General features: G+C 33.9%; 1 protein-coding gene across 1 annotated transcript in view; it reads right to left on the reverse strand.

The window, feature by feature from the left end:
• Nucleotides 1–763: 763 nt before the first annotated feature.
• LOC106663856 (acetylcholine receptor subunit alpha-like 1) overlaps nucleotides 764–26,732 on the reverse strand; it is a 272,550-nt gene continuing 246,581 nt past the window's right edge. Inside the window, exons 4-8 of the mRNA XM_014389050.2 lie at nucleotides 21,014–21,123; nucleotides 11,509–11,689; nucleotides 10,789–11,435; nucleotides 5,815–6,055; nucleotides 764–1,984 (exon numbers count right to left, since the gene is read on the reverse strand). Coding sequence (XP_014244536.1) covers nucleotides 1,787–1,984; nucleotides 5,815–6,055; nucleotides 10,789–11,435; nucleotides 11,509–11,689; nucleotides 21,014–21,123 — 1,377 coding nt within the window. The 3' untranslated portion in view covers nucleotides 764–1,786. The remainder of the gene's footprint in view (nucleotides 1,985–5,814; nucleotides 6,056–10,788; nucleotides 11,436–11,508; nucleotides 11,690–21,013; nucleotides 21,124–26,732) is intronic.

Consider the following 26,732-nt stretch of genomic DNA (forward strand, 5'->3'; position numbering starts at 1 on the left):
CAACCATTATAATTTATAAGACAACTTTAACAAAATTAAGCAATTATTTGTTAACAGTGATAGTAATTTGTATAATATTAGTTATACTTCTTTCCCTTTCTACAGTGGAAACGTGTTCTATATTAACTATTTCATAATACTAATCAATGTAATGTAAACCCATATAATATATATTTTTAAATTATTTATATACAACATCCTTGTGGGATCAACACATGAAAACAACAAACTCGATTTTATCACAACAAATGTTTTTGGTAAACAAGCAATTATAAGAAATTTTAGCTATAATTTAACATTTGAAAATGATTACGTTTTTTTTAATCATTTAATTTTCTTTATCATTACGGACATAATATTTACAAAATGATCTTGATAACAATTAATGGTTTTTACTTAATCTTGGGAAGACACCAGTTCTGATAGAAAATACGAAAATAGTTCAAAACGCTTGAAACATATAATTTAAAATGATTGTTCCGTCTCTTCATTTTAATGTTTATAATACATATATATATATTGTAGTAAATGAAAAAGAAAATAAATTTTAAAGGCCTATGGAAAACCACAATTGATTGTTGTTTAACCGCATAGTTTAGCTCTTATTAACTGCAATATGTACATAAATACATAATAATAATTACCACTATTAAAATACCAAAAATATCTTTTTATTAATTTTTATTTCTTGTATGCGTTGAAATTCTAAAATATTCTATATAAAAAACAATGGAATTTCATTTGAAATATCGTAACTTTTAAAAAATTAAGAACCAACAAATGAACAATTGAATTTTCATCTTTCTTACCTAAGTAATTAATGTACATAATATATATAACCTTAAATTATATTATTTTCATTCTCCTTCTTTTTATTTTATTTTGTTTTTTTAAATAAATATGCCTCTTTTCTTTATTTCATTCTATGTCCAGTTTTCTAGAATGAGAAATTACATTTACACAATTTATTTTATAATCTTACTTATTTTACATACTCATTCATGGAAACCTATCTTGTATGTACTATTCATATTCAATTGAACAAATGAGCAAATCTTGATTATAGTTTCTTATTAATGGAATAAGGCTGTGCAAATATAATGATAATGCACACAATGTCGTTCTAAAACTAAATGTACAAATTTATTTCTTCTTATATAGAATATGAAGTTGTTAATTACACAATTTACACCTTTGCGTATTGTTTATTTTCAAAACCACAAAACATAGTTCACCACTCACTAACTCTAAGTACAAATACATTTTCTTTTTGTACAAAAAAATACAAAGAGTAACGCAAACGTCCTTTGTCTACCAAACTATATATTACAAAATAATGTGATAAAATAAACATCGTAAGCATTGAAGACATTTAAAAAAATATCATCAGATGATTAAAAAGTTAAAAACTATGATGACCATTGCCTGCCTTAAGTTATATCTGAGGAAAAACAAACCCAATAGAAAGTTCAACATAGTCTGTACAATTAATTTAATTTTCGTAACATTTAATTTTAGTGGATTTTATTTTATTGATAAAAAATGTATTTCAAAATATATACATTTTTTCTATTTATTATTTTAACGAATTAGACCTGGCAAAGACTGAACATTCAAACACCCATCCCAAAAACTCACCTTAAAGTCATTAATTGCTTCCAGTTTAAATTCGGCAGTTTTAATTATATGTTACAGATTTTAAGGGAATTTTCTGGTATAATTTAAGGCAAGCAAAGTTTATTATTTTCTCTACAATGACCCGTATATTATAAGTTGTAATTAAACCCTAGGCTTCTTCAGGCCCCATCATAAACATGCGTTTCTTTGCAATTTTCGAATACACAATGTCAATTGGTTTTGAACTGTCATAAAGGGATGGAGCTTGGAGAATAATTACAACGGCACCCAGGAGACAAGCAATTAAGAACACCCAAAGGAAGAGGCGATCCAGCACCATGGCTACATATTTCCAGTCTTCTATCACCTATAACACATACAAAAATGTAATTACATATCACACATAGACCAAAATATAGATACACATTGAAGGATGTTAAGAATCAGAGTTTCAAACATTTAAATATTCTTTTAGTTAAAATGCTGTTCTGGAAGTCTTCCTGAATCTATCACTACTGCATAAACTTCATCCAGGGAAATGCTTGAGTTACAATTCACACGTTAATGCAGGTATAGCTCCAAAAGCGTACTCACGAAGGATAAATTAAAGCACGGGGAAGAACTTCAGGCTGACAAGGTTCTCAGGATGCCTGCTTTCAAAATTCAGATTTCATAAAACATTTTCAACTAAAATACGCGAAAGACAAGAAGAAAAGGATTCCAGTTAATGCCAATAAATTGCACAAGGAAAATTCTACGAGAGCACCTATTGGCCCTGAGCCGTTTTACGACATACCAAACTGCCAAAAATGTGTATTCACCAGACGATGAATTAAAAGTAAGGCGTCCATGTTAGGACTAGAATAATTGTTGTACGCTGGAAAGGATAGTTTGTGAGTAGTTCACAGTTTGTTTCACAGTTAGTGAATAGAACTATCCTTTCCTACCAGTGAATTGATGTACTCACCCCACCTCAATTATAAACTGCATTATAATTGCATAAAGTTCATCCATGGAAAAGCATGAGCTATAATTCGCACGTTAATGTAGGGACAGCTCCAAAAAGCGTACTCACGTAAGATAAATTAAAGCACCGGGAAGAACTTCAGGCAGACAAGGTTCTCAGGATCCCTGCTGTCAAAATTCAGATTTCATAAACATTTTAAATTAAAAAACGAGATAGACCGGCTGGAGAAAGGTATTGCAGTTAATGCCAATAAATTACACAAGGAAAGTTCTACTAGAACACCTATTGGCCTTGAGCCGTTTTATGACATACCAAATTGCCAAAAACGTGTATTCACCAGGCAACGAATTAAAAGTAAGACGTCCATGTTAGGACTAATAGTTGGATCGGGTGGAAAGGATAGTTTGTGAGTAGTTCACAGTTTGTTTCCTCAATTATTTCTAATAAGAGATGAACTGCTAACCGGAACTGCGGACTCCAGAGGCATATATATAGACACGGAGGGACAGAAACAAGTCTGTTGTTAGAAAGAAAAAGAGACAGCGGAACTTACCCTCTGTTGCTATGAAGGGCTATGCAGGCTGAGATTACTACTCATGAGAGCGGAAAAGCTAAGACCTGAAGGATATCTTAATAAACAAACGGGATCTCTTAACAAAGATTTGGGATCTGATAAAAAGCCTTAGGCTTAACGAAGAGCTTAAGATAATAATGAGATTGCGCGATAGACCAATATTTGTCACGGTGGGCAAGTCGTTAAGAGGCCTATTTATTTTAACCTAAATCGTAGTTGAAATATTAAAAAAATCCAATGAACACTGATGGACAAATTTAACGCACCACTCAATTTATTTACTTTAAAAATAAATCCATTATTTTTCTACATTAGGAACAGTTAATTGAAAGCTATCGTAGTCAAAATAAACAGTAAATAATGCTTGGTTTATTTTCTTTCTTTATGTTTGTATAATTGTACTAATTAATCCCATTTGCACAAAAAGTAGCATTATGCCCTTCCATTCTTCTACGGATAAAGATCGCTTTCAGTTAATATTTTTTCTTCGTTTATTATCCTTCGATATTCTTCTTATTCAATGGCTCCAGTCAGGCATTTGAGTGAGTATGACGGTGTCAGGTCACTAGAGGAAGGATACAGACAGCGCTACTCGCCAGGAGTATAAGTGTAAATCACTTCGTAATAGGAAGGGTTCTTCGGCGCTTGAGATAAGCACGGCGTCACACTAGAAGGCCAGGACAGGGTCGACGTAGGTCTACAGATGAGACAGACGATAGTGTCATACGTCATCCGACTCTACGAAACTGCAGCCTTTTGATTTCCTCCAAGACTGTAAGAAGAAGGCCCAATGAAAATAACCTCAGGGCCCGGCACTCCACTCGCGGATCTCTATTTAACGCGGATTAGAAAATGGCCTGGCTTCAATTCGTACGGGAACATGTGAATTGGACATTGGAAGATTTGGGACCTGTTCTGTTTTCATGCGAGGTGAGAGTTACCCGATTCTTCACATGGGCCTAATTTCATTTGGAGACGCTCATGAGTAAGGTAAGCCCCGTGCTGTATGTTTCCCCAAGTGGCATTCCACAGTGGATCATTGATGCTCTATGATGGCATTTACTTGTACGCCCGCATAGAATTAGCTGTTGAGAGAGGAGGTACATCACAGAGGTACTTAGGAGACATAATCGACGAACATGTATTGCCATTTGCAACCCACATCGGTGAGACATTTTTTCTATTGGATTCTAAGCCCCATAGAGCGCATATTGTGGATGACTACCTGAATTACGTTGTAATTTAGTGCTTGGTGTGTCCTGCTCGAAGTACAGATTTGACCCAATCAAATAGTGTTGGGTCCTAATTAAGAGAGGAGTACCACGGCGAAACCCAGGTCCTTGGGAAAGATGGGGATAAGAGAGGAGGCCACAAGGCCTACTGCACCTACACCTATTGTGATCCTCTGTTATTTATAACTCACTGGCCAGCTTCAGGCTTGTGGTTTTTCTTGTCCTAGTTGCAATGACCTTCACCAAATAGACTTTCACAGAAACATGTTCTGCGGTCTCCTCCTCTTCCAGGCAGTATCTGCACAGTGTTTCTTCTGTCTGTACTCCTATCCAGTGCAAGTGCTTTCTTCAGTGGCAGTGCCCTGTCCAACCAGAATCCTGGTTCGGTTGCGGTTGCCTTCCAGTAATTATTTTGTAAGTTTTGCGGATGGTCCTTCTATGAATCTTTTCGCGTGCCTCATACTCGTGGTATTGTTCCACCAGGTTTTGGACTCATTAAGGATCCATTTTAAGATGTATCCTCTTTTGCTAACCCATATCTTAACTCTACAGGAAAGTTGAAAATAGCTGTTCTTGATGATTGGGAAAGAATACCTTAAAAATTTATCAAAAATCTTTATCCAACAAATGGAAAGGCGTTTGACTGACGTGATTCGTGTCAAATGAGGAAATACTTGGTGCTTAAGGGGACAAATAATTTTTTATTTTTACTTTTGAATTTTCTGTTTTTTTCCTTTACTCCATAATTACTTTTTTAGCATTAAGTAATAAACATTTTCTTTTTAAATATCTTATTTTTACAACCAATCCTAATTTTTGTATGCCAAATATAAAAAAGCTGAATAATTGTGTCCATCATTGAAGTTTCAAAGCAGATAACAATTCTTTGTAATTTTGAAAAATATAGCTATGTTAAATTGAATATGCAGCAATAATTACATACATAGGCTTACAATTTAGTTTTGCATTTTGATTTTGGGAATAATACTTATTATTTCCTTTATATTTAGTAAAATTGAATTTTTTTGTTAAATTTTTTAAAGAAATAATTGACTTCTCCCTAATAGGAGAGTTGTTAAATGATTTTTAGTGAACTTTTAAATAAGAAAGTTGCTTTGCTGACTAATACAGTTAAATATAAATGAAGACTTTTTTACTAAGCAAATACTGTTAGATCCCATAATCACGTTGCTCAAACGCTTTTCAAGAGGTTTGTACAATACCTCTCAAAACAGGATTTGAGTGAAGAAGGGCTAAGGGAAACTTAGGGTTGAGGCAACAAAGGTAATCCCTGCAGACCCTGACTCCCAGTCTCAAGTGGCCTTTCAGGTACAAAGCTTGATAAAATGTCTCTGAGTTTTTTATTTATAAATGCGCAAAAAAGAAAAGCAAGAAGAAAGAAAATTGATTGTAATGTTACTTACATTTTCGAACTTGTCTTTGTTCTTAACATGTTGAGCAATAAACTTGGCATCTTCTATAGTTTTCTCCATTGTAAGTGGCTTTTCAAATGTAGGACTCACATCATCTGTGTGAATGCCAGGACTGAATAAGTCATCATCGGCTGATGGGAGAGGGAGTGGAGGTTCCCCAAAACAGGGTACAGGGTCAAATCGTGATGGTGGCAGTGCAGGAATATTAAAATCTCCACTTAACCTTTTAAAACTGGAACAAAAATTTTGGAAATTAAACATTATCATGGTATAAATAGGTAGAATAAATTTGAGTCCAGTCAGTTAGACTTTTCGGCAGTATTGTTCGTTTAACTTTAAGTTACTATAAACAAAATTTACACCTTACACCGAATTAAATAATAGTATTTATATGCGTTAGGATAAAATAATAAAACGCCCACTACAATCTATACAAAAAAAAGGTGATATAAATTTAATATTTATATAAAAGTATTGGTTTATTTCATTATTTAAATTAATTTATGATCTACCCATGTTGCTTAATGCACTATGAGATAAATATAAGTAAGTAATGGCAAAATGCCTTACCAACAGCCGCAATTGTAGTGGTAACTGGGACTAATGGCAGGATTAGAAATGCCGTTGTGTGGTAGTTAAAGTTTCAGTGTTAATATTGCAGTTGCTTCCCTCACCATGTGCACTCAATGTATCAGAATGGTATTATTTGTATTCATATCACTTATTATTGGTGCAGTAGCAACGAATATGGTACTAGCAGTGTTACTATGATAAGTTTAATATTAATTGTGGTAGTATTTAAACCTGGGCTGTCAGCATCATTTCAGCCTCTAACACAAGCAATTTTTAAATCTAGACACAATCATACTTTTATTCATTCTTTCCTATTTATACATTATTCACTTTATAGGGTGGTGGAGTATTTAATATTCCTCCATCACCCTTTCTTTACACATATTATGTAACTAACTGTGGAACAATGGGGCTTTCAATATGCCACCATTGGACCTCGTACATATTCACGCTAATAAATACATTTAGTATCAATATAAACAAAACGAGATATCTATCATTACTAAGACAATAAAACAGCACTGTTTACTGCAAACATTGGAACAGGGGAGTCAAATTCCGGGGTGCTCAAGAGCAAGTCTCGATCAAGAGAAGGTGACTATTACTGTGATGCACGACGACTAGAGACGATCGTTTTATTGTTCTTACCGCACTAAGGAACCGTCATTTAACAGCTTCTTTGATAGGTGGTCAACACCAAACGGTCCATGGTGAACTGTAAAACAGTAAAAAGAAGGCTTCATGAGAATAACCTAATTCAGGGCTTCCAGAATTTTTAACCTTCGGACCCCTTTCACAAAACAAAATCCAGGGCGGACTCTTTGCACTTAAGCATTTAAATTTAAATATTAAAGTATATGCAGTAAATTGAAGATTTTATAAATTAGCATTAAACAGTCCATTCCTAATTAGTTGATAAAGATGGATATCAAATTGATCAGATTGGTAAAATTAGACAGAACGGCATAAATAGGTATATAAAACTCGAGCCAATTTGAAAATTAATAATTTAAACATTAAAAATTAACGAATTAATGGGAATAGTGTGGTTGTTTTACTACATAATTTAGATATGTTGGGCTTAATTTTGGATAGCTGGAGATGGATGTCGGATGGAGACGGACATGTAGACAGCTTCTGTATTTAGTTTTGGTGGCTGTAGATAGAAAATACGGATTCGCAAAGATAAGTTGTGGCAAATGGAAGAAGAACAAGTTTTACTTTTTCAACTAGCGATGAAATTTTTTCTTTTGCAGACAGAGTCAATAATGGGGCTAAGTATCGGACTCCAAAGTAGATTTCAAGATGGAGTCTGAAGTAATATCTAACAAACACTCGTACCCACTTGAAGATGAACTGGTCGGCTTTGTCGAAATTGAAACGGTTGGACGATTCAGATTCATGGTCTTGCAGCAGTGTAACCCGAGTTGTTGGGAAATAGTGCTCAAAGGACATCTCCAAACTTCGAAGGTGTTCTCATCGATCAACATGCCGTTCGCAAGGTCCAGTTTGTTATCTTTGAAAAAAATCGTTAACACAGGAAAACACTCTACGTCTTCCTTCTCAACAGATTCAACTCAAAACTGGATTTTTCGTTTGATGGCGTGAAATTTGTCATTAGCACCGAAAGTTGTGATAATCTTTCCATACAAAGAAAGACTCATATCATTCATCCTAATGACAATATTTTATGAATATGACATTATATATTGCCATTTCTCATCAATGAAAACGTTGACCAATTTGATATTTTGTCCATCCACAAGATTTATCTTCGGAATGTAATTGTAATCGAGAGACAGCCACCTCACTTCTCTATGGAGAAGGAGGGAATATGGAGGCGTTCCATATCGTCATATGTGACGATCATTAATTATACAAATCGCGGGTATTGAAGTTACACACAGTATTTGAAAGGACTTGACTTCAATATCCGCGATGTACAATTAATGATTTGAACAGATTCAAACCAAACTTTCTTAAAAGAAGGTAACTGTTTGACATCTAAAGCATGTCGGTTGAGAAGACAATGGCTGTTGATGCAAAATAAAAACTTTCGTTTTCAGTACTCATAGTTATTAGTTTGTTATTATTATTTCTTGACGCTCCTAGTTTGTCTCGGCGGACCACAGTTTGGGAAGCCCGCGCAAGTCTCTAGACGTTCCGCAACAGTAGAAAATGCGACTATTCGCAAATCAGAATCTCGCTGGGTCACCTGAAAAATGGGGGGCTTTCTATTCACAGATGAGTGCCGGTTTGGTTTGTGGCAATCAACTGACAGGGACAATGTGTGGAGAAGATGTGGAGAACTTTTTGTTTCGTGTGCCATGCGTGAGTAAGCGCCTTTTCAAAGACAATCAGTTATGGTATGGTACCGAATCAACGTCCATGCCCGTACCGAACTGATTATCATGCAAAATAGATATTTGACTGTTTTTAGGTACATTGAGGAAGTTAGTCTGGAAAGTGTGGAAAAATATTCATTCTGTTTATTGGGGCCAACTTTGTCATAATGCATAATAATGCTGGACCGCATGTAAATCGATTTGCCACCCATTGCTTGGAGGATGTAGAGATCACCAAAATGAATTTAAAGTATTTTCTCCTGACATGATAGAGACTGGTTACACATCAGTCTCCAACTCCAACAAGCGTTGAATAGATTCAAACCGCATTTGTTGAAGAATGGGATTCTGTTTCACAAGACGAAATCCGAAGCTTTATTTCCTAGATGCCTGAGGCCTTCGCGAGGCCAGAGATAAAACGCGTTATTAAGAGCAAAGCAAATTATTAAATTGTTAGTTAAATTTTATTCTACCCCGAAATGACTTTCCGAGTTTTAGTTTTCTTCTCTAATTTTCTTTCAATCCATCATAATTTAATATTTTTTTATTAAAACTCATGAATTTCTGATCTAGTTGAATTTAGTTTACATTAAAATAGTTATGTTGTAATTAATATAACAATAAAAATACAAAATAGTTTGAAATATCGGGTTGTCCGGAAAATAATGCAGGATTTTAAGTTTTCATTAAAAAAAATCTATATAAAATATTCTGTTTACGTTTACAGGATTACTCATTTGTATGAATGTCAACACTTATTAATCCTCTTCCAAATGATATTGTTTGTTTACCTCTGTAGCATTCCGCTACTTGGAAATAATTCAGTCATCCTTATAATGTCAAAGCGAGAATTTCGTACGATTTTCTTTTACGAGTTTAAACTCGGCCGAAGCGGAGCCCAAACGGCTAGAAACATTAACCAAGTCTGGGGCGAGGGTTGTGTTAATGAGTGCACTGTGCAAAGGTGGTTTAAAAAATTTCGGGAGGGAGATTTCAGCCTTGAAGATGAAGAAGGTCGTGGAAGGCCTTCCTCTCTTAATGATGATGTTCTGCGATCAGTGGTGGAAGAAAACCCCAAAACAACTGTTCGAGAACTTGCAGAGCAACTCAAAGTCAGTAAAACGACCGTCGCTGACCACCTCAAGGCGATTGGAAAAGTGAAAAAACTCGAAAATTGGGTTCCACACTCATTAAACGATCGCCAAAAAAATCAGCGCTTTGATGTTTGTGCATCACTTCTTTGTCGAAACAAAAATGACCCATTTCTGGCCAGAATTGTTACATGTGACGAAAAGTGGATTCTCTACGATAACACTAGACGTTCTGGACAGTGGCTCGACAAAGGAGAAGCTCCAATACATTTTCCAAAGCCCCCAACTCATCAAAAAAAGGTAATGGTTACGGTATGGTGGGCTTCATTTGGTTTAATACACTACAGCTTCTTAAATCCTGGCGGAACCATCAATGCTGAATCATACTGTAACCAAATTAATACCATGCATCAGAAATTGGCAGTAATGAAGCCCTCTTTGGTCAATCGGAAAGGGCCCATTTTGTTGCATGACAACGCTCGACCACATGTGTCACGTGTAACGTCACAAAAATTATTGGAGCTTGGCTATGAAACTTTGCCTCACCCACCCTACTCTCCGGACCTCTCGCCTACTGACTACCATTTTTTTAGACACCTGGACCACTACTTACAACACATAATATTCAAAAATCAAACGGAACTGGAAAATGCATTTATTGACTTTATCAATTCTAAAAATTCTGAATTCTACTCAGACGGAATTAATAAGTTACCAACACGTTGGGAGAAATGTATTGAGAGTATGGGAAATTATTTTGATTAAAGAACATTGCTTTAAAGTAACTAGTTTCTTTTTTTTTGTTTAATACCAAAATCCTGCATTATTTTCCGGACAACCCAATAAAAAAATACGGATATTCGGTTTTTGTCTTTAAGATAATATATGCATAAACTAAAAATATTAAATAAAAATTAATAGATATATTTAATTATAGTTAATAATTAATTGTGTACCTTATATAATTGTCAATTTTTGGAGGTACTTCAAAAACCCCGGTGACGATAGTATCCGGTGGTTTGTCCTCGTCGTCTTCGTCTACTGAGTCTTCTTTCTTGGGCCGCTCAATGCGTAAAAATTTAGGCAGGACTTGTATAAAAACATGGTGAACCCACGGTTTCATTTTGTGTGTGACCGGCGATCGGAAATTAACGTTCAACACTACAATAGTAACTACAACGGAAAAAGTCACCAGCACCATTGTGAACAGTAAATATTTCCCCAATAGGGGCACAGTCAGTGATGTCGGTGGTATAATTTCTACGAGTAGTAAAAAGAACACAGTGAGTGAGAGGAGGATGGATATACACAACGACACTTTTTCACCGGAGTCCGACGGTAAATAAAACACTAGTATCGAAAGAAACGATATGCCGACGCACGGGATTATTAAATTTACAGTGTAAAAGAGCGTCTTTCTCCTCAGGGTTATGTTAAAGATTATATCTGGATAGGGCTCTTCGCAGCAACTGTAGAACTTTTCGTTTCTAACTGCAGGAACTTTCATTATATCCCATTCAACGGATAGATAATAGTCTTGAAGATCTATTCCCAGGTCTATCGTATCGGATTCCGGGGTTTGCGCCATGTGACGGAGATCAACCTGAAATTGAGAAAAACAGTTAATCGTTTAAGCCGGAAATTCAATAATTGTTTAAGTTGTATGCTGAAATTACAAGATATCCGTCGTAGGTCCATGATCCAAACTTCATGAAACACGTCTGTTCGTCGAAGGGGAAGTATTCGACGTTGATCTCACAGAACGACTTGTATATCGCCGGCGGCTTCCAAATCACTTTCCCTGTGTGATGGAGTATAGCTTTCGTCATTATCGTTACTTCATAATTCCCATCGGCGCTGGAAAATAAAACATAACTGTCAACTGGTGAATGAAAGAAAAGCGTGCTATACACCTTTCGCTGGTTATTCCGTGACCGGGACGTGAACGTGTCGCGCCTTGAAAGCGATGGATATTGCGACGTTCCTGGTCAAGGACCATGTCGCCCAAGCTAACAAGAATGGAAGTAACTACAATAGAACTCAGGTGTCGTTTAAGGAAGCTTTGAACATGCTTTAAGTAGTTAATTTACCGTTGCTTCTATACAAAATTACTAAAAAAATAAAAATTGCACAATCAAAGTTTAACCATAAAAGGAAGTTCTCGGACTTCTACTCAAGACATTGAGGATTCTGTTAAAAATAATATAGCTTAAATGGAACTCTCAAAAATGACTTTTGGTCTTGATCACAGAATGAATGTATTTAACTTCTCTAGTATCTAATTTCAAAAGGCACATTGTCTCTTCATCATCAAGTAATAAATGGCGTTCAACATAAAATAAATGGCGCACAAAAAGTGATGGAATCACTTGTTGAGTCTATCCAACAAGGGGTAGGGCTACGGACCTGTATTGCATTGTCTACCAGGTGTTCATCATCTTTACTGACATATTGTCAATTTACAATTATCGCATTTATACACTTTTGTTGTTGTAAGGATGGACTAGATTCAATATCGTCCAGGTTAGACGTGGCAATGCGCTACATAAGTTTCTACACCGGTGAACAAGTAAAATTGATCATAAAAGACAGGAGCAATCGTTTTCAGCAAGCGTAGGCCGTTGCTGTATGTAACTATGTCTTAGTCTGAGTCGATCAAATATCTTGGGATGATGTAAACTCACTTTTACTCCATATATTAATGGTATAGAGAACAAGGTCGAAGTGGCTATTCGCGTACTTTTCTCCTGCTATAGCGCCAGTCCAGTTTGTCGCCTACAACAGCTTATACTGTACAATCTCCTGTAATCCCTTCCTGGAGACTCACATGCACGACTAATGTCACAGGCTGCAGGTCGTACGAAACATTTTTCTGATATTTGCGACAGACTCGCCCCGATGGTCACGCATATCGGAGGTAAGCAATGCGCCATCATGGTCATGGTTCTAGATATATCAGAGATGTAATTTTTTAAGCAATGCGAAGCTAATACCCGCATAATCTGCTGCCAAATAGGGAATTATTGTTTAACGATTTCCTAAGAACGATGTCCATGATAGCTGTGGTTTTTAATCTAATATTTTTCCCCTAACAAATAAATAATGTCTTGTAATTAATAATAATTTAGTTATAACTTAACCAGCTGGAGGTAAGTGTCGCTAGACAGAAACTTAAAAACCCTTACTTTCACGCTAATAAATTTTATTCATTGCAGTAAATTAATGTAAACCAAACGAATCATGGAACAATCGTGGAAGTCTGGGCAATTCACTCCCACAGAGTACTCCTCGAGGCGGAGTCTAACTCCATTCACGCTAATAAATTACTTTTACCCTCCAGACGTAACACACTCACCCTAGAGACCAACCTCGAGGCATGGTTAAATAACCACTTCCTATCACGATAATTACATTTTTATATACATTCATTTCAATAAATTAATATAAACACAATACAAACACTATGTTCATTAAAAAAAATCCCTGAAGACCTGAGGTACCGTAAGTACGAGGTACCCGTCGCCGTGTCCCAAGATTACTCACAGGTCCGACAATATATCAAAATATTGCCTCGATCTACAATTGAAAATGTGCTCGTCAGTTATTTTATTAAACTAGATTAAAATTTAAATTACAATTTATTCTCTCACTAAATGATTTTCCGTTTTTTCGGTCTAGTTTCTTTCAAACTATTACAATTAAATACTTTTTATCAAAATTCATGAATTTTTGATATCCTTTAATTTGTTTTACATAAGAAAATATTGTAATTAATATAACGAAAAAAATACATGTTGTTTGAAATAAAAAAACAAAATACGAGTGTCCAGCTTTTTTATCTTTGAGTATGTAATAACTTTGAGATACATGCACAAAAATGAAACAAAACAGCATATTTTGAAAAAAATTGCTTAAATTACCTATTTTTTGCTTTCTCGGCTCGTAGGACCTACTGCCACTGACACGTGTGTAGTGTCTTTCAAACTAGTATTACCAAAAATGTTTAATTAAAATAGGAAATCTACTTCCGTAGACTCTCCTTGTAATTATCTTTATTGTTAATTATATGCCTGTCTCATTATCACCTCAGTTCAATCAACTCTGCCGAAAAAATATCCGGTTCTCACGAAATTCTCCTCATATTAAACCATTAATGGATAAAACATTTAAGCTGCTGATATAGTTCGAGAAATTATTAAAATGGGTCCTTGATCAGAACAAAGCGCGTTTTGATTTTGTGGATCCTTGAGAAAGTAGAAGTGCGACCATCAAAGGAGTTTAATGAGGTTCTACAGGAAGCTGTAGGATCAAATCCTGTCTCAAGTACACGCGCCTGGAGGTGAATAAGTATACTCATCCGTAAACTAATGCCTCAGCTATCCTCTGAGAGCGTAGAAACTTGTATTTATCCTTTAAAAACCCCACGATTTTAGATATCACGAAAGAATTGCCATATATGATGAAAAGTCGTTTATTAGACGAATCCTGAAATCAATAGCCAACGGGAAGATACTGTGAAACAGGGTTTTCAGTTGATACACGGGAGTAGAGTGATTGTTTTGTACTGGTTTTTCGTAATATTTTCCCAACTGATCATTAACGAAACCAGATAGGGTTTTTTTAAAATTTAATAAGTCGGCTAATGTTAAAAGTTCGGTAAACGCTTTTAATCACGCTTTTAAGACGTTCTATGATTGGAACCGTCAAGGTGAACTTTTAAGAGGCGAAGTTTTTCCATCCGTTCAATTCAATACGCACGTTTAATTATTAAACTGAAAATTTACTAACTAGGTGAATTAATCCAGTGGTCAATCAATGGAAAAACGGAAGCATGACTGAAAACGTCGGTAAATGTTATCATCTTACATTTCATGAAGTTTATAGCATTGCAAAATTTGGAAAACCCAGACATCCTACAGGAGTGTAAAGTTTAAAACTAATATTTTTAAAATATAGTTTATATATAGTTTTTAATAATAGTTATTAAACTAACTCACAATTTGGTTATATTTACAAGTTTAAACATTTGTGTGTAATGACTGGAGTTTAGTGACCATTAATTAATGATTATTTGGAGATCGTGAAAAGCGGTCTGGTGTGACGTAGGTTTTAGAAAAACATTTTCTTTATCGTGCCAACGTTTCGATCTTTATTGAGATCATATTCAAGGCCTTGTGTTGTCTGCATTTCAACAAAAAAGTTCTCTGATTGATAGTCGATGCAAGTTTCTTCTCATAGTCTTTTAGACATTGCCAACAATGAACAAAAACTTTCATCGGCTATCAATCGGAGAACTTTTTTGTTGAAAGGCAGACAACACAAAGCCCTGAAGATGATCTCAATAAAGATCGAAACGTTGGCACGATAAAGAAAACGTTTTTCTACAACCTACGTCGCATCAGACCGCTTCACGATCTCCAAAGAATCATTTGTGTGTAATATTACAAAAATTTGGAACAATTCAATGAAAAATGGAATAATTGAGTCAATGTTAATCAATATAACAAATTACGGAACCCGTTTTTATGTTGGAAAGGCAGGAAAACACCACAGTCGTAACACTGTTAAAATATGAAATCTTAGCCATAGCGAGCCCTCGCATATGGTAGTCTTTATTTTATGAAAACTGACACGGTTGTTTTAACTTGCTGTAACTTATGATTTGTACCGTTTCTCACCCATGTTTTTTTTTCGACTTTTTGCATGTGAGAATTATTTCCCTTGCAATAAATTTCCATTTTTCTAAGGTAATTTACTCGTTTGTTGAAGTCAAAGTTGATTGTCTGCTCCACCCTCGGTCAAGCAGTATATAATATTCTACTCCACTTATTCCAGTGGAAAGAATAAATAACATTAAAGTGGCTCTTAATATTTTATCGTATAAAAAATAAGTATTAAATGTTTATTTATTTTCATACAAAATATATTTAAAAAACAATTATAATTTAGACTCATAAGGGAAGGCTACTGACCACCGATTTTAGGTCGAAAAAGATTAGACTCGAGTCCCAGGGTACAATTTTCATAAAAATTAAAGTCTTTTCTAAAATATTCGTTAAACTGTCTAAAGAATGAGTCATCTACCGAGCTGTTTCAATCAAGCTGATAGTCGTTTGTTTCGGCAGCACAATTCCAAAATATTAAACATTGTAGGATCTTCGAAGTATTTTAAAAAATTCACTAATTTCGTGGTCCGCTTGACCAATTAATTAAGGTTTTTAGTTGAGATAAAAAAGTCAATGGCACGAGCGGGATTCGAACCCACAATCTTCGGCTAGATACGCCGCTGCTCTACCCTTGAGCTATCGTGACCTCGATCCACTCGGACACTAACTTAACTTGAAAAATGGCAAAAAGGAGGGGTTGAGATGGGAAATTAGTGTCCGAGTGGATCGAGGTCACGATAGCTCAAGTGGTAGAGCAGCGGCGTATCAAGCCGAAGATCGTGGGTTCGAATCCCGCTCGTGCCATTGACTTTTTTATCTCAACTAAAAACCTTAATTAATTGTATTTTAAAAATTGATTACGCCGTGAGGAAACTTCCTAGAGATTGGAAAATTTTACAAAAATTGCGACATTTAATAAGATTTTGAATGGTATGCTTGGTAGGATCGGTACATTTTTTCATATGTACATTTATGTTATGTCTCTTGTAGGAGTATTGTACATAATATTGATATCCCCCAAAAAAGTTTACCATGGGAAAGTTATGATTTTTAAGAGAAAAGGAAGGTTTAATTAGTACAGATAACAGTAATTTTTACTACATGAAAAACACAGCTAAAAATGTAAATAATTAAATCTACTAAATTAGTTTGGTTCATTCTTACTAATCTTATTAATCTCGGTACTATACTAGCCCTTAGTTGTCTCAACCTGTCTACCAGGTTTCCTAATCTCTTTCACTGTCACATTAAAAATTTACGATGCTTACATATTTACTGCAGCTGTATTTATATTATACATTCAACACTTTTGTTGTAGACGACCGGGTTAGTGGACCAAACGTTTTTTGGTTATTCTACTTTCTAACATATCGGACATATACGCCACTTCTTGTTAATAGGTCCAGGTTTCGCCAAAAACAAAATGTTGAAGTCGAAATTTTCCCTGTTTTAATATTTTTATTTCACCTTGCTCGAACCAACTATGTAGGTATATCATTTTATAGCAGTTTTTTATGTAGATTTCAATAAAAATATAGTAAAAGCTATGAAAGTTTATCAACAACCTAAAGCATTTCTAAAAACCAAAGTTTTTCAAGGAAACTATGCCAGTTTGTGAAATTAATTTGAAATTTCGTTTTAACAATTCTAGAGACCCCTGAATATAATTTTTGGTTGAATTTAAATTTATTAATTTTTAGATCCCTAAATCTCTCCGATCGGAATGTGTGACTAAACGGCTATAATTCGAAAATGGTTAACAGCATTTAAAAAAAGAGTAACGTAGATTTTTACCTATGCGTGTACCATTACAACACTTGAAAAAAATTTATTTTATTTTTTAATTATTTATTTAGGTCATGAATGTGTGCCTTGCGGAACACCAGGACAAATTTGAACCTTATTCGACAAAAAACCATCAAAGTTGACCCGAAAAGAAAAAAAGAATCCAACTCAAAAACGGCTCACCAACACCGGCCATACGCAACTTATGAACCACTAAAAAGTGTTCCACTGAGGCAAAAAGTTTCCATAAATCCGTTTAAACGGAATGAACTTCATGATCCCTTTCGAACGAAGTGAGTATTAAATCCTTACACAGATTGGTAGATTGGAATTTGACAAATCCATGCTCATTCAAAGATAGAACAATCCTAAAAGTATCAAATGTATCAAAACTTTAGCAAAAATAAAATCCTACTATAACACTAGGGTATTTGCTAATAGGCCTATAATTAAAAAAATTCAAACAGACCCTTTTTTTATGCGCTGGGATAATGTAAGAGCATAGAAATGATAAATGATGGAGTGAGTGTGGTGTTCAATCCTTTTGAAAAGATAGTTCCTACTCACAGTAAGTTTGGGAAGTCCTGTCACTTACTGTAAGTAGGAACTATTTTTTAAAAAGGATGTGAGAGCATTTCCATCTATTAGAAAAAGTCCTTTGGTACGTCCAAACATCGAAGCAATAGGTATACAGTGATTGACTACATCTACTCAAAACTCCGAGAAATTATCTGGTCCAGAATTTCATAAAATATGGACTATTAATAAAATATTTCTATAAGAAAATACACAAAATAAAAAAAATGATCCGGAATTTAACCTCGTTTTATTTTTATTATTTTTTTAAATGGAGGCAATAGTCTGATTTTAATGATTGTACTGTTAAAGGCACATGATAAATTTGTTTTAAATTAATAATCAACCATGAAAATAGGTCCACTAGCTTTTGATGAAAATCATGTTAGAGTTGGTACTAATTATGATGCTAGGATCATGAAAATGGCAATAAGCACTGACATGTTTAAGTATTTTCGAACCAGAATCAATAAAACAAATTTAATTAAAATCGGTAATCCCTTCCAAAGCCTCCCTTGTATTAAAATGTACTATTTCTTGTAAATCGTTATTCATTAATTATTTAATTAATTCTTCATTTACTTTATATAATAATACGTTAACTTCAATATAATTAGACATTTATCCGTTACTTGCTTCTGATTACTTCTCAACTTGTGAGTCACGAATAAGTTCTGAAAGTGTTGATTATCCCAGCATATGAAAATTACGGAATTTCATGAGACTCAAGTGAAACAACGATTTTAAAAACAACACCTTCCCTATTTATAGCGTCGAAACAATAAAACTAAAACGTTCCTTTATTACAGGTTCCCACCATATTTTGCAGGATAGGGGTTAACATCCAATTATTCTTCGAAAGTGGTCTCTTAATGTAAATCCATAATTGGCCACCACTATTTCTGTAGTGTGACTAGAAGTGCAAAAAAATATAATTGTAAAAAAAGGGGCAAAAAAATATGACTATTATATTAATCCATACATGTTTAACGGTCATAATTGACCATATTAATTATTTCAATTAATTATTCGTTCTATCTAAGGTCTTAGTTGAGCGGAAATGATGATTATGACTATTTTTACAAGTAATACAACTAAATTAGTGAACGTCTGTGTTACATGCGATATAACATAACTTTGGAAAAAAAATGCTGCTACACATCATATCATATTTATTGTTGGATCTAAAAATTGAAAAATATGCTATATTTGTATCAACAATTACGTTAATATTTAACAAATTATGAATACAATTTAATCGAACAAATTTCAGTTATGACGTTAATTGTATAGAAGCCGAATGAAAAAAAGCGACTCATTATCAAAAATTTCAAAATCAAATTTAAATTATTGAGCAATTGATTTGAAAGTAAGAAGAGTTTTTTTAATGCACTTTACTAAATTCCGCAATGTGAATTATTGTACTGTGAAATTTAAATTTTTATATTATCCATTAGATCGGAAAAAATACATAAATATACATTTAGGAAATGTAACAGAAAAAAAATGTAACGCAGCTTGATTTTCATAGACGTATATTAATTAAATTCAATTACGTGTTTCTTAAATCGTGAATTAAAACCACAATTGGTATGTTGAATGAATATGTAATATAACATTTGTTTTAATAATTATTACATGGATATCAATTATTAGGAATATGTATTATTCATTACTAGTGCTGTTGACTTTTTGTTTCCAAAAAGAAATACATATTTCTTTTTAATTAGATTTTAAACTTAATGTGATACCATGTTATCGGCAATCTTTGGACAGGATGATTTTCTTTCTATTACTCAAAATGATTCTGAGAAGTGGAAAATCTGGAAAGATTCTTAAGCCTTTAAGCAGTATTTTATATGAAGTGAGAGAGTAAATGGAAATAGAGGAGATAAGGCAGTTTCAATGGTCCACATGAAGTTTGGGGTGACTGATAACTAAGCAAGTTATTTCTTTAAATAAAAACAATCACACAAATTTATCAAGTATCTCATACGGCTGGAAATCCAAGATTTGATTATTTTAACCGACCTCTGAGTGAAAAACTAAAAAAGATACGTCAATTTTTTCATTAAAGAGAAATGAAATGAAAATCAACCTTATTCTGGGAATTTACAGCCCCTTTGAATAATTATTTTCGAATACAGCATATTTACAGATGTGTGGTGATTAGTGACCGTTAATCGATATTTATTTAGAAATCGTGAGATGCGGTCTGGCGTGATGTAGGTATCAGAAAAACATTTTTTTTATCGTGCCAACGTTTCGATCTTTATTGAGATCATCTTCAGGGCCTGGGATTTACAAACATTGTTTACATATAACAGTTACATTTTGGATGTGGAAAAACAAAATAGCAAAATCTCACTGGCACTCTCGACACGACACGCAAGAATGGCACAATTACACAGAACAAAAACACTTTGAGTGAGTAGAAATACTTTGATTGAATATATAAAAATATATATATATATATTTTGCATTGTATAAATTCACTTTTCCACATCCAAAATGTAACTGTTATAAATAAACAATGTTTGTAAATCCCAGGCTGTGAAGATGGTCTCAATAAAGATCGAAACGTTGGCACGATGAAGAAAATGTTTTTCTGAAACTTGCATCACACCAGACCGCATCTCACGATTTCTCAATAAATATTTACAGATATTCTAACTTGATACAAATTTGTCCGTTTATTATAATATAAAATGAAAATACTCCTCTCCAGAAAATAAAGAAAAACTGACAAATAAAAATCTTTGGTGATACGTTGTAAGGATAAGAGGTAATCAAAGAGAAGGGATTTAAAAATCAGTCCTATTATGTATTAACCTACTTTTTTTTCAAATTCCATATTAGAATGTTTCCATTTTTTATGATTTTCGATGTTTAAAAATTGAGTCACTCATGTAGGATTATTTTCCTCCTATTTTATGCATAAATAAAAGCTGCTTTTTGTTTTACAAGCTTTACCATAAAACTGATCTATTTTATTCAATTCCAAAGACACTGAAATGTAATTCAGTTGAAAGTTCAAAAAAATAAGTTGGTAAAAAATTCTTCAAGTTTTAGCAGTCACATAGATTCCTAAGTAACTTTTGGTAGTAAACCTTTAAATATAAGAGCTTTAGAATAGTTCATAAATCAGACTCACTTATTGTACAGAACGATATCTGGGAGCCATATGTGTTCAGAAGGTACATGAAGCGTGTCTACTCCTCCGTAGTCGTCAGGATTCCATTTAAGTTTGTAGTCGTTCCATTCCTGAAACCCAAAGGAAATATTAAGTTATAAATTTTCAACGTTAGTTATTAATTACAGGAGTTTATTAATATGTTTTAACAACATTATGCAGTTTTAACTGTCGATCTGAGCATACAACGTGGAAAGGTAAACCTACAAAAACAGTTGCATATTCTTATTTTATTGAAATAGTTCCATTTGTAACGATATAAGTTTATAATTTAGTTGTATTTTTTCGTATGGCATATGAAGCATATGGTTTTCAAAATAATTAGCAGTGAGGTAACGTAGTTTAGGAATTAATTTTCGCCTTTAAGTTTAATTGCAAAATTATAAATCAATCACTCGTCATTGGCTGTATTCCTTCGTTTGTAATTTACTTCCAGTTCCTAAATGGAATATCTGTTGCTCTCAATTTCTCCAATAAATGAGGCCAATTCTTTGGCTAAAAACTAATCTGGAGGTATAAAATGATGTTGAAGTATTTGGGAAGTTAGTAATTAGAAAATAGCTTTATTTACGCGCGCGCGTGCGTGTGTGTAATTGGGTTACAGATAGGTTGAGAAAATAAACATTTTAACTTTGTAAAGGAGGATTTTATTAATATAATTAAAAGAATTGAAACAAAATCCTCATTATAGGTCACCTGCAAATCATTGTCTTTACTACGTTTTGAACGAATAACTACTAAAACCTTCCGTGGAGGTCATCAATTAAAACAACTGCTGGTTTGTATAAACACTGAAAAAACATTAACAAAGGGAAAGCGCTGTACGTGTCCCTACACCATCCCTTGACGTATTAAATAATAATTTATGGCATAATCAGCGCACAAATATTGTTGTTTGTGGGAAAAATTATTAAAAAACCCATTTGTTTGGAAATGCACTCACAATGCAGATATAAATAAGAATTATAAATATGTACATATAAATATGATCAAACAATTATAAATACATAAATATTATATTTAGCAAATAAAAAAGTTCATGTGCGGATTTGAGCCAATAGAAATCCAATCCAAATCCAAAATTAATATAAAACAATATTAAATAGTACCTAAAGTATTAACTAAACTTAAATAAATAATAAACTGATCAGCCACAAAATCAAGGTTTTGTAAGCTATTTTGGCTGGCTTGATCTGTCTCATTTATTTCGCAACATGCTCCGATTTAATGTGTTTTTGGATGATTTTACACCCCTCTAAAATTGTGAAGCTGCCCCTAGTACTTCTGCCCCTACCTTTGTGGCCTTCGTGATTTCATGCGAACAATCATTTTTACTTATCTGTATAACATGGAGTTAAAAAAAAAAAAATTGGAGTTTTTTAAATATTTAATTAGCACGTGTGCCATCAACGACATGCGTATAGTAAAACGGTTTGTCGGTTGAAAATCATGAGTTTATTCTGTATGTTTATGGAAGATTCTTTTTTTAAAAATGATAACAGGATTCTAACAGCTGCTTTGCCTTTGTATAATTGTAAAATTCTGGATGAAGTTTAGATTGGAATACAGTTTGGCACCCAGGAAGGTTATAGTTTTGGACTAGTCAAAAGCTATATCCACAACTGATACTTTATGGAACATTAATTAACTTGCTAGCTATCGCACTGACTCTCTATAATAATATTAGAGCGCAATGTCACCATTTAGCGCTAGATGGCAGAGTTTGGGTTTCGTTAAAGCCTTTAGAAAGATAGAAAACAGAGTCGGACGCAATAAGGAGCCCTGTTGGATACTCCTGCTATAACGAATGTGTCCGGGATTGATTTTTTCATCGCAACACCTCTTTTGTAGGTAAGAACTGACTAGATAAATTAGGAAAAACTGTACTCAATCATTCGGCAAACAATCCCATTTTGCCAAACCTTGTCGAACTTCTTTTCTAGGTCCGGAAAACCTGTTGTGTTGTTTATGGTGAAAACCTTCTGTGATCTTTCTAATATGAGAGCCAATTGAGCTATTGCTTAACCCAGGGCGGAAACCAAATAGTTCTTCCATTATTAAGTCGTTATGGAAAATTCAATTTTTTTAAGTATTATCTTTTCCAATATCTTACTCTGAGAGCTCAGCTTAACTGGTCTGTGACTTAAAGGGATTTAATGAGGCATATATTTTTAAATTAGTTTCGAAAACAGCACTCAGGAAAATACCGTACGAATAGCCTGACATTGAAAAATAGGCAAGAAGGACCACAGCTTTTCTAGGAAGATAATTAACCATTAGTTCGTGGTTGAGCCCAGGTGGTGTTTAATTTTTATGGGGTCGGATGATGTTAAGAATTCCTTTTGGAGTAATCATGTGGGTGGAAACTAGTCGATAGACCTACCGATTTTTCAGTGAACATATTTAAAATGCTCTCTCATTGCGTTTAGTAGCTCATCTTCAGTGATGCGTGGCTTGTTTTAGAATTGAAATTTATGCAATATAATTAAGCTTATGCCATTATTAAGTTTATGCTTTATTTTTATGTGTGGTGTTTAGTGACCGTTAGTCAATGATTATTCGGAAATCGTGAGCTGCTGTCTAGTGTGCCTTATGTTTTAGAACAACATTTTCTTTATCGTGCCAACGTTTCGATCTTTATTGAGATCATCATCAGGGTCTGGGATTTATAAACATTGTTTAAATATTACAAATACATGTAGGATGTGAAAAAATGAATTTATACAATGCTAGAAATTTTAGATTTAAAAAACCTACGTCACACCAGAACGCATCTCAGGATCTCCGAAGAATTATTTATTTTTATGTTTAAGACATTTAACTGTTTTCCAGAGAAAGCCAATTTGGAGATCTACTTAGGGTAGAGATTTCGTCCAGCGGTCGTTTCTCCATTTTTCAATATGTTTGCGTAATTTGAACTGCAACCGATTTGTTTTTAAGTACAGGATGCTAGGTTTTAGGATAATCCTGTGAGTTTTTTTCATGAACAAGATTAACCAGTTCTAACGGGAACCGTTCTTTGTTAATCGACTGGCATGTTGTGAAGCTTTTTCGTTAGGTCTGTTAGATTTTCTATTTATTAATAGTTACTGCTGGCTCGGGGAGGATGGGTTCACTAATGAAACAATTTGTCAAGGCATTACCAGTAAATTAACAGTGCTTGCAATACCTTACAAATATATTCTGTTTAATATCAAATGAGATCGTAGACCAGGAATTTTCCTAGTTCCACAGAGTCGCTGATGAATGACTCAAAGTTTGAAGCAGCAATGCAACAACAGCGTGAATGAGAATCAAGTCATTAAATGAGTTTTTGAGTAACAATAAATATCCCAAATACTACCAAATTGTGAAAAATGTATTAGACTTTTTTCAATAACATGGGATGCTTCATGAGAGTGAAAATGCACTTCCTACTCTCACATATGCAACATTTTCTTAAACACTCCAGTGAAGAACATGGTAATGATTCCAAGAGGACATCAAAACGGTGTAGTAAAAGTTTCAAAGATGGAACGTTAACATTATGGCGGTGCATTTCTGGAATCCCAAGAGGTAATGCCGCAGTGTAAAATATGTAAATCTCCGTCTTCGATTAGCTAGTTTACCAATTATTTGTTGTGTACTATACTTACTAAATAATTATTCAGAAATCGTGGGATGCGGTCTGGTGTGATGTAGGTTTCAGAAAAACATTTTCTTTATCGTGCCAACGTTTCAATCTTTATTGAAATCATCTTCAGGGCTTAAAATGTTTGTTTTCCGTGTAGATGTGTCATTCTTGCGAGTCGTGTTGAGAGTGCCCCCACGACAGAAGACAGACACTTTGGGCCCTGAAGATGATCTCAATAAAGATCGAAATGTTGGCACGATAAAGAAAATGTTTTTCTGAAACCTACATCACACCAGATCGCATCTCACGATTTCTGAATAGTTATCGATTAACGGTCACTAATCACCACACATTACTAAATAATTGTACTTAGTTTTTCACCGTCTTCAGAGTTCAGAATCTGATGAAAGAAACTATTTAGATAAAGGAAGTAATAAGCATACTTGATTACTCAGAGGAAGTATGCCCTACTCAAGTTCAGTATATCCTACAGGGTTCCAGCCCGCTGGGAGCACGGGAGAATCAAGCATCTGTTATCGGAGGATTTTGACATAACATGACGTTTGATAATCTATTAACGAACTGAATTGATAGATATCCTTGTCACATGATTTTCTGTAACATATTTATTTATGTACATATTGCATTGTATATGTGGTATTGTGTATTATTTATTTACACCGAGTTTGGAATGAATGAATTAATGAATTTTAGAAATTATTATTTAAAAATCGGTTGATCTTGATGTGGAATGTAGTAAAATAATTATTTTTTGTTTTTGTTTGTCTTTCCACCATTTAAAACGCTCTCTCTCTCTCTCTCTTCTCTCTCCCTTTCTCTCTCTCTTCTCTCTCCCTTTCTCTCTCTCTCTCTCTCTCTCCCTCTCATTCACTCTCTCTTTCTCTCTCAATATGCGCTTCACATGGATTCATTATAATATGTTAGTTTGTCCAAATGTATATATTTTTTTTAGTGTAAATATTTTTGTTGTGCTTCTGGTCGTTCATTTGTATGTAAATGTTTTTTGTTTCATTATGTGTTCATTTATTAGTGTTTTGCTTACATTTGCTTGTTCGTCAGTTTGGGATTGTACATTTTTTGTTCAAACTTTTTTGCTTGTTTTATGTACTTATTTTCAGGTGTCGTTTACTGATTTTGTTGGTTTGTTTGTGTATGAGTAAGTTATGACAGTGTGCTTTAGGAATGTTTACTTCAACTATCTATACAACACCACAGTAATTATAAACGTCAATCTCAGTAATAAACTATGTAAGTACGGGAAGTAGTTCCTGTCATAAAAGGAGGCGTATGAACTACCAACTAAACCAACCAAAACTACCAGTTAGGATACGGGGACGAGAAGACAGAACGGTTTTACAATACTTTTTCCAAGTTATGTTTATTTGAAATTTTATGAGCTATACCACGATTCGAACCGAGAATTGCTAGCGAGGAGGAAAGAGTCGAATGGTTTAACCTTTCAGCTACCACGGTTCAAATAAACAAAAACTAACAAATACTTGTCAAATTTTTTTAATGCTCCTATACCATTGAGTTCGTTAATTAATTGGTCTAAACATTTTTTTAATTGTTCTAAATTTTAGGTATATCATTTCTATCAGTATCGATTTTTAAAATCTAATAGTTTAACGTAGTAAGGTCGGTGTTGTAAATTTTTTTGTTATTTTAAGAACTGGAAAGTTGATACTGTTGTTGTTTCTGTTTCGGCGATGACAGTTTTTCTGGAGGGGATTTAGGCCATTTGATATGCTATTGATTTTAGCGTTTTTGTTGCCAGCTATGGCAAGTATGTCGTTCAATGTGGACAAAAGCCTCATCAACGAAAAACACGACAGAAATGAAAAAAATATTGGCTGAAAGGTTATTTTATATTTTCAGCTCGAAAACCGCTGAAGAATTTTTGTTGAGATTTGTACATCCGGCTTTTAATAGACGGAAAAATCACTCATCACTCTCACTAGTTTTAAAAACAGAAGATAGTTAAAAATCGAGAATGTGTTTGTTGTCGAAAGGAAAACCATTTGCAAGTGAGGAAAATAACTCGTT

Source organism: Cimex lectularius, unplaced genomic scaffold, assembly GCF_000648675.2.
Source record: "Cimex lectularius strain Harlan isolate CLEC.00 unplaced genomic scaffold, Clec_2.1 scaffold7, whole genome shotgun sequence".
NCBI classification, from domain to species: Eukaryota; Metazoa; Arthropoda; class Insecta; order Hemiptera; family Cimicidae; genus Cimex; species Cimex lectularius.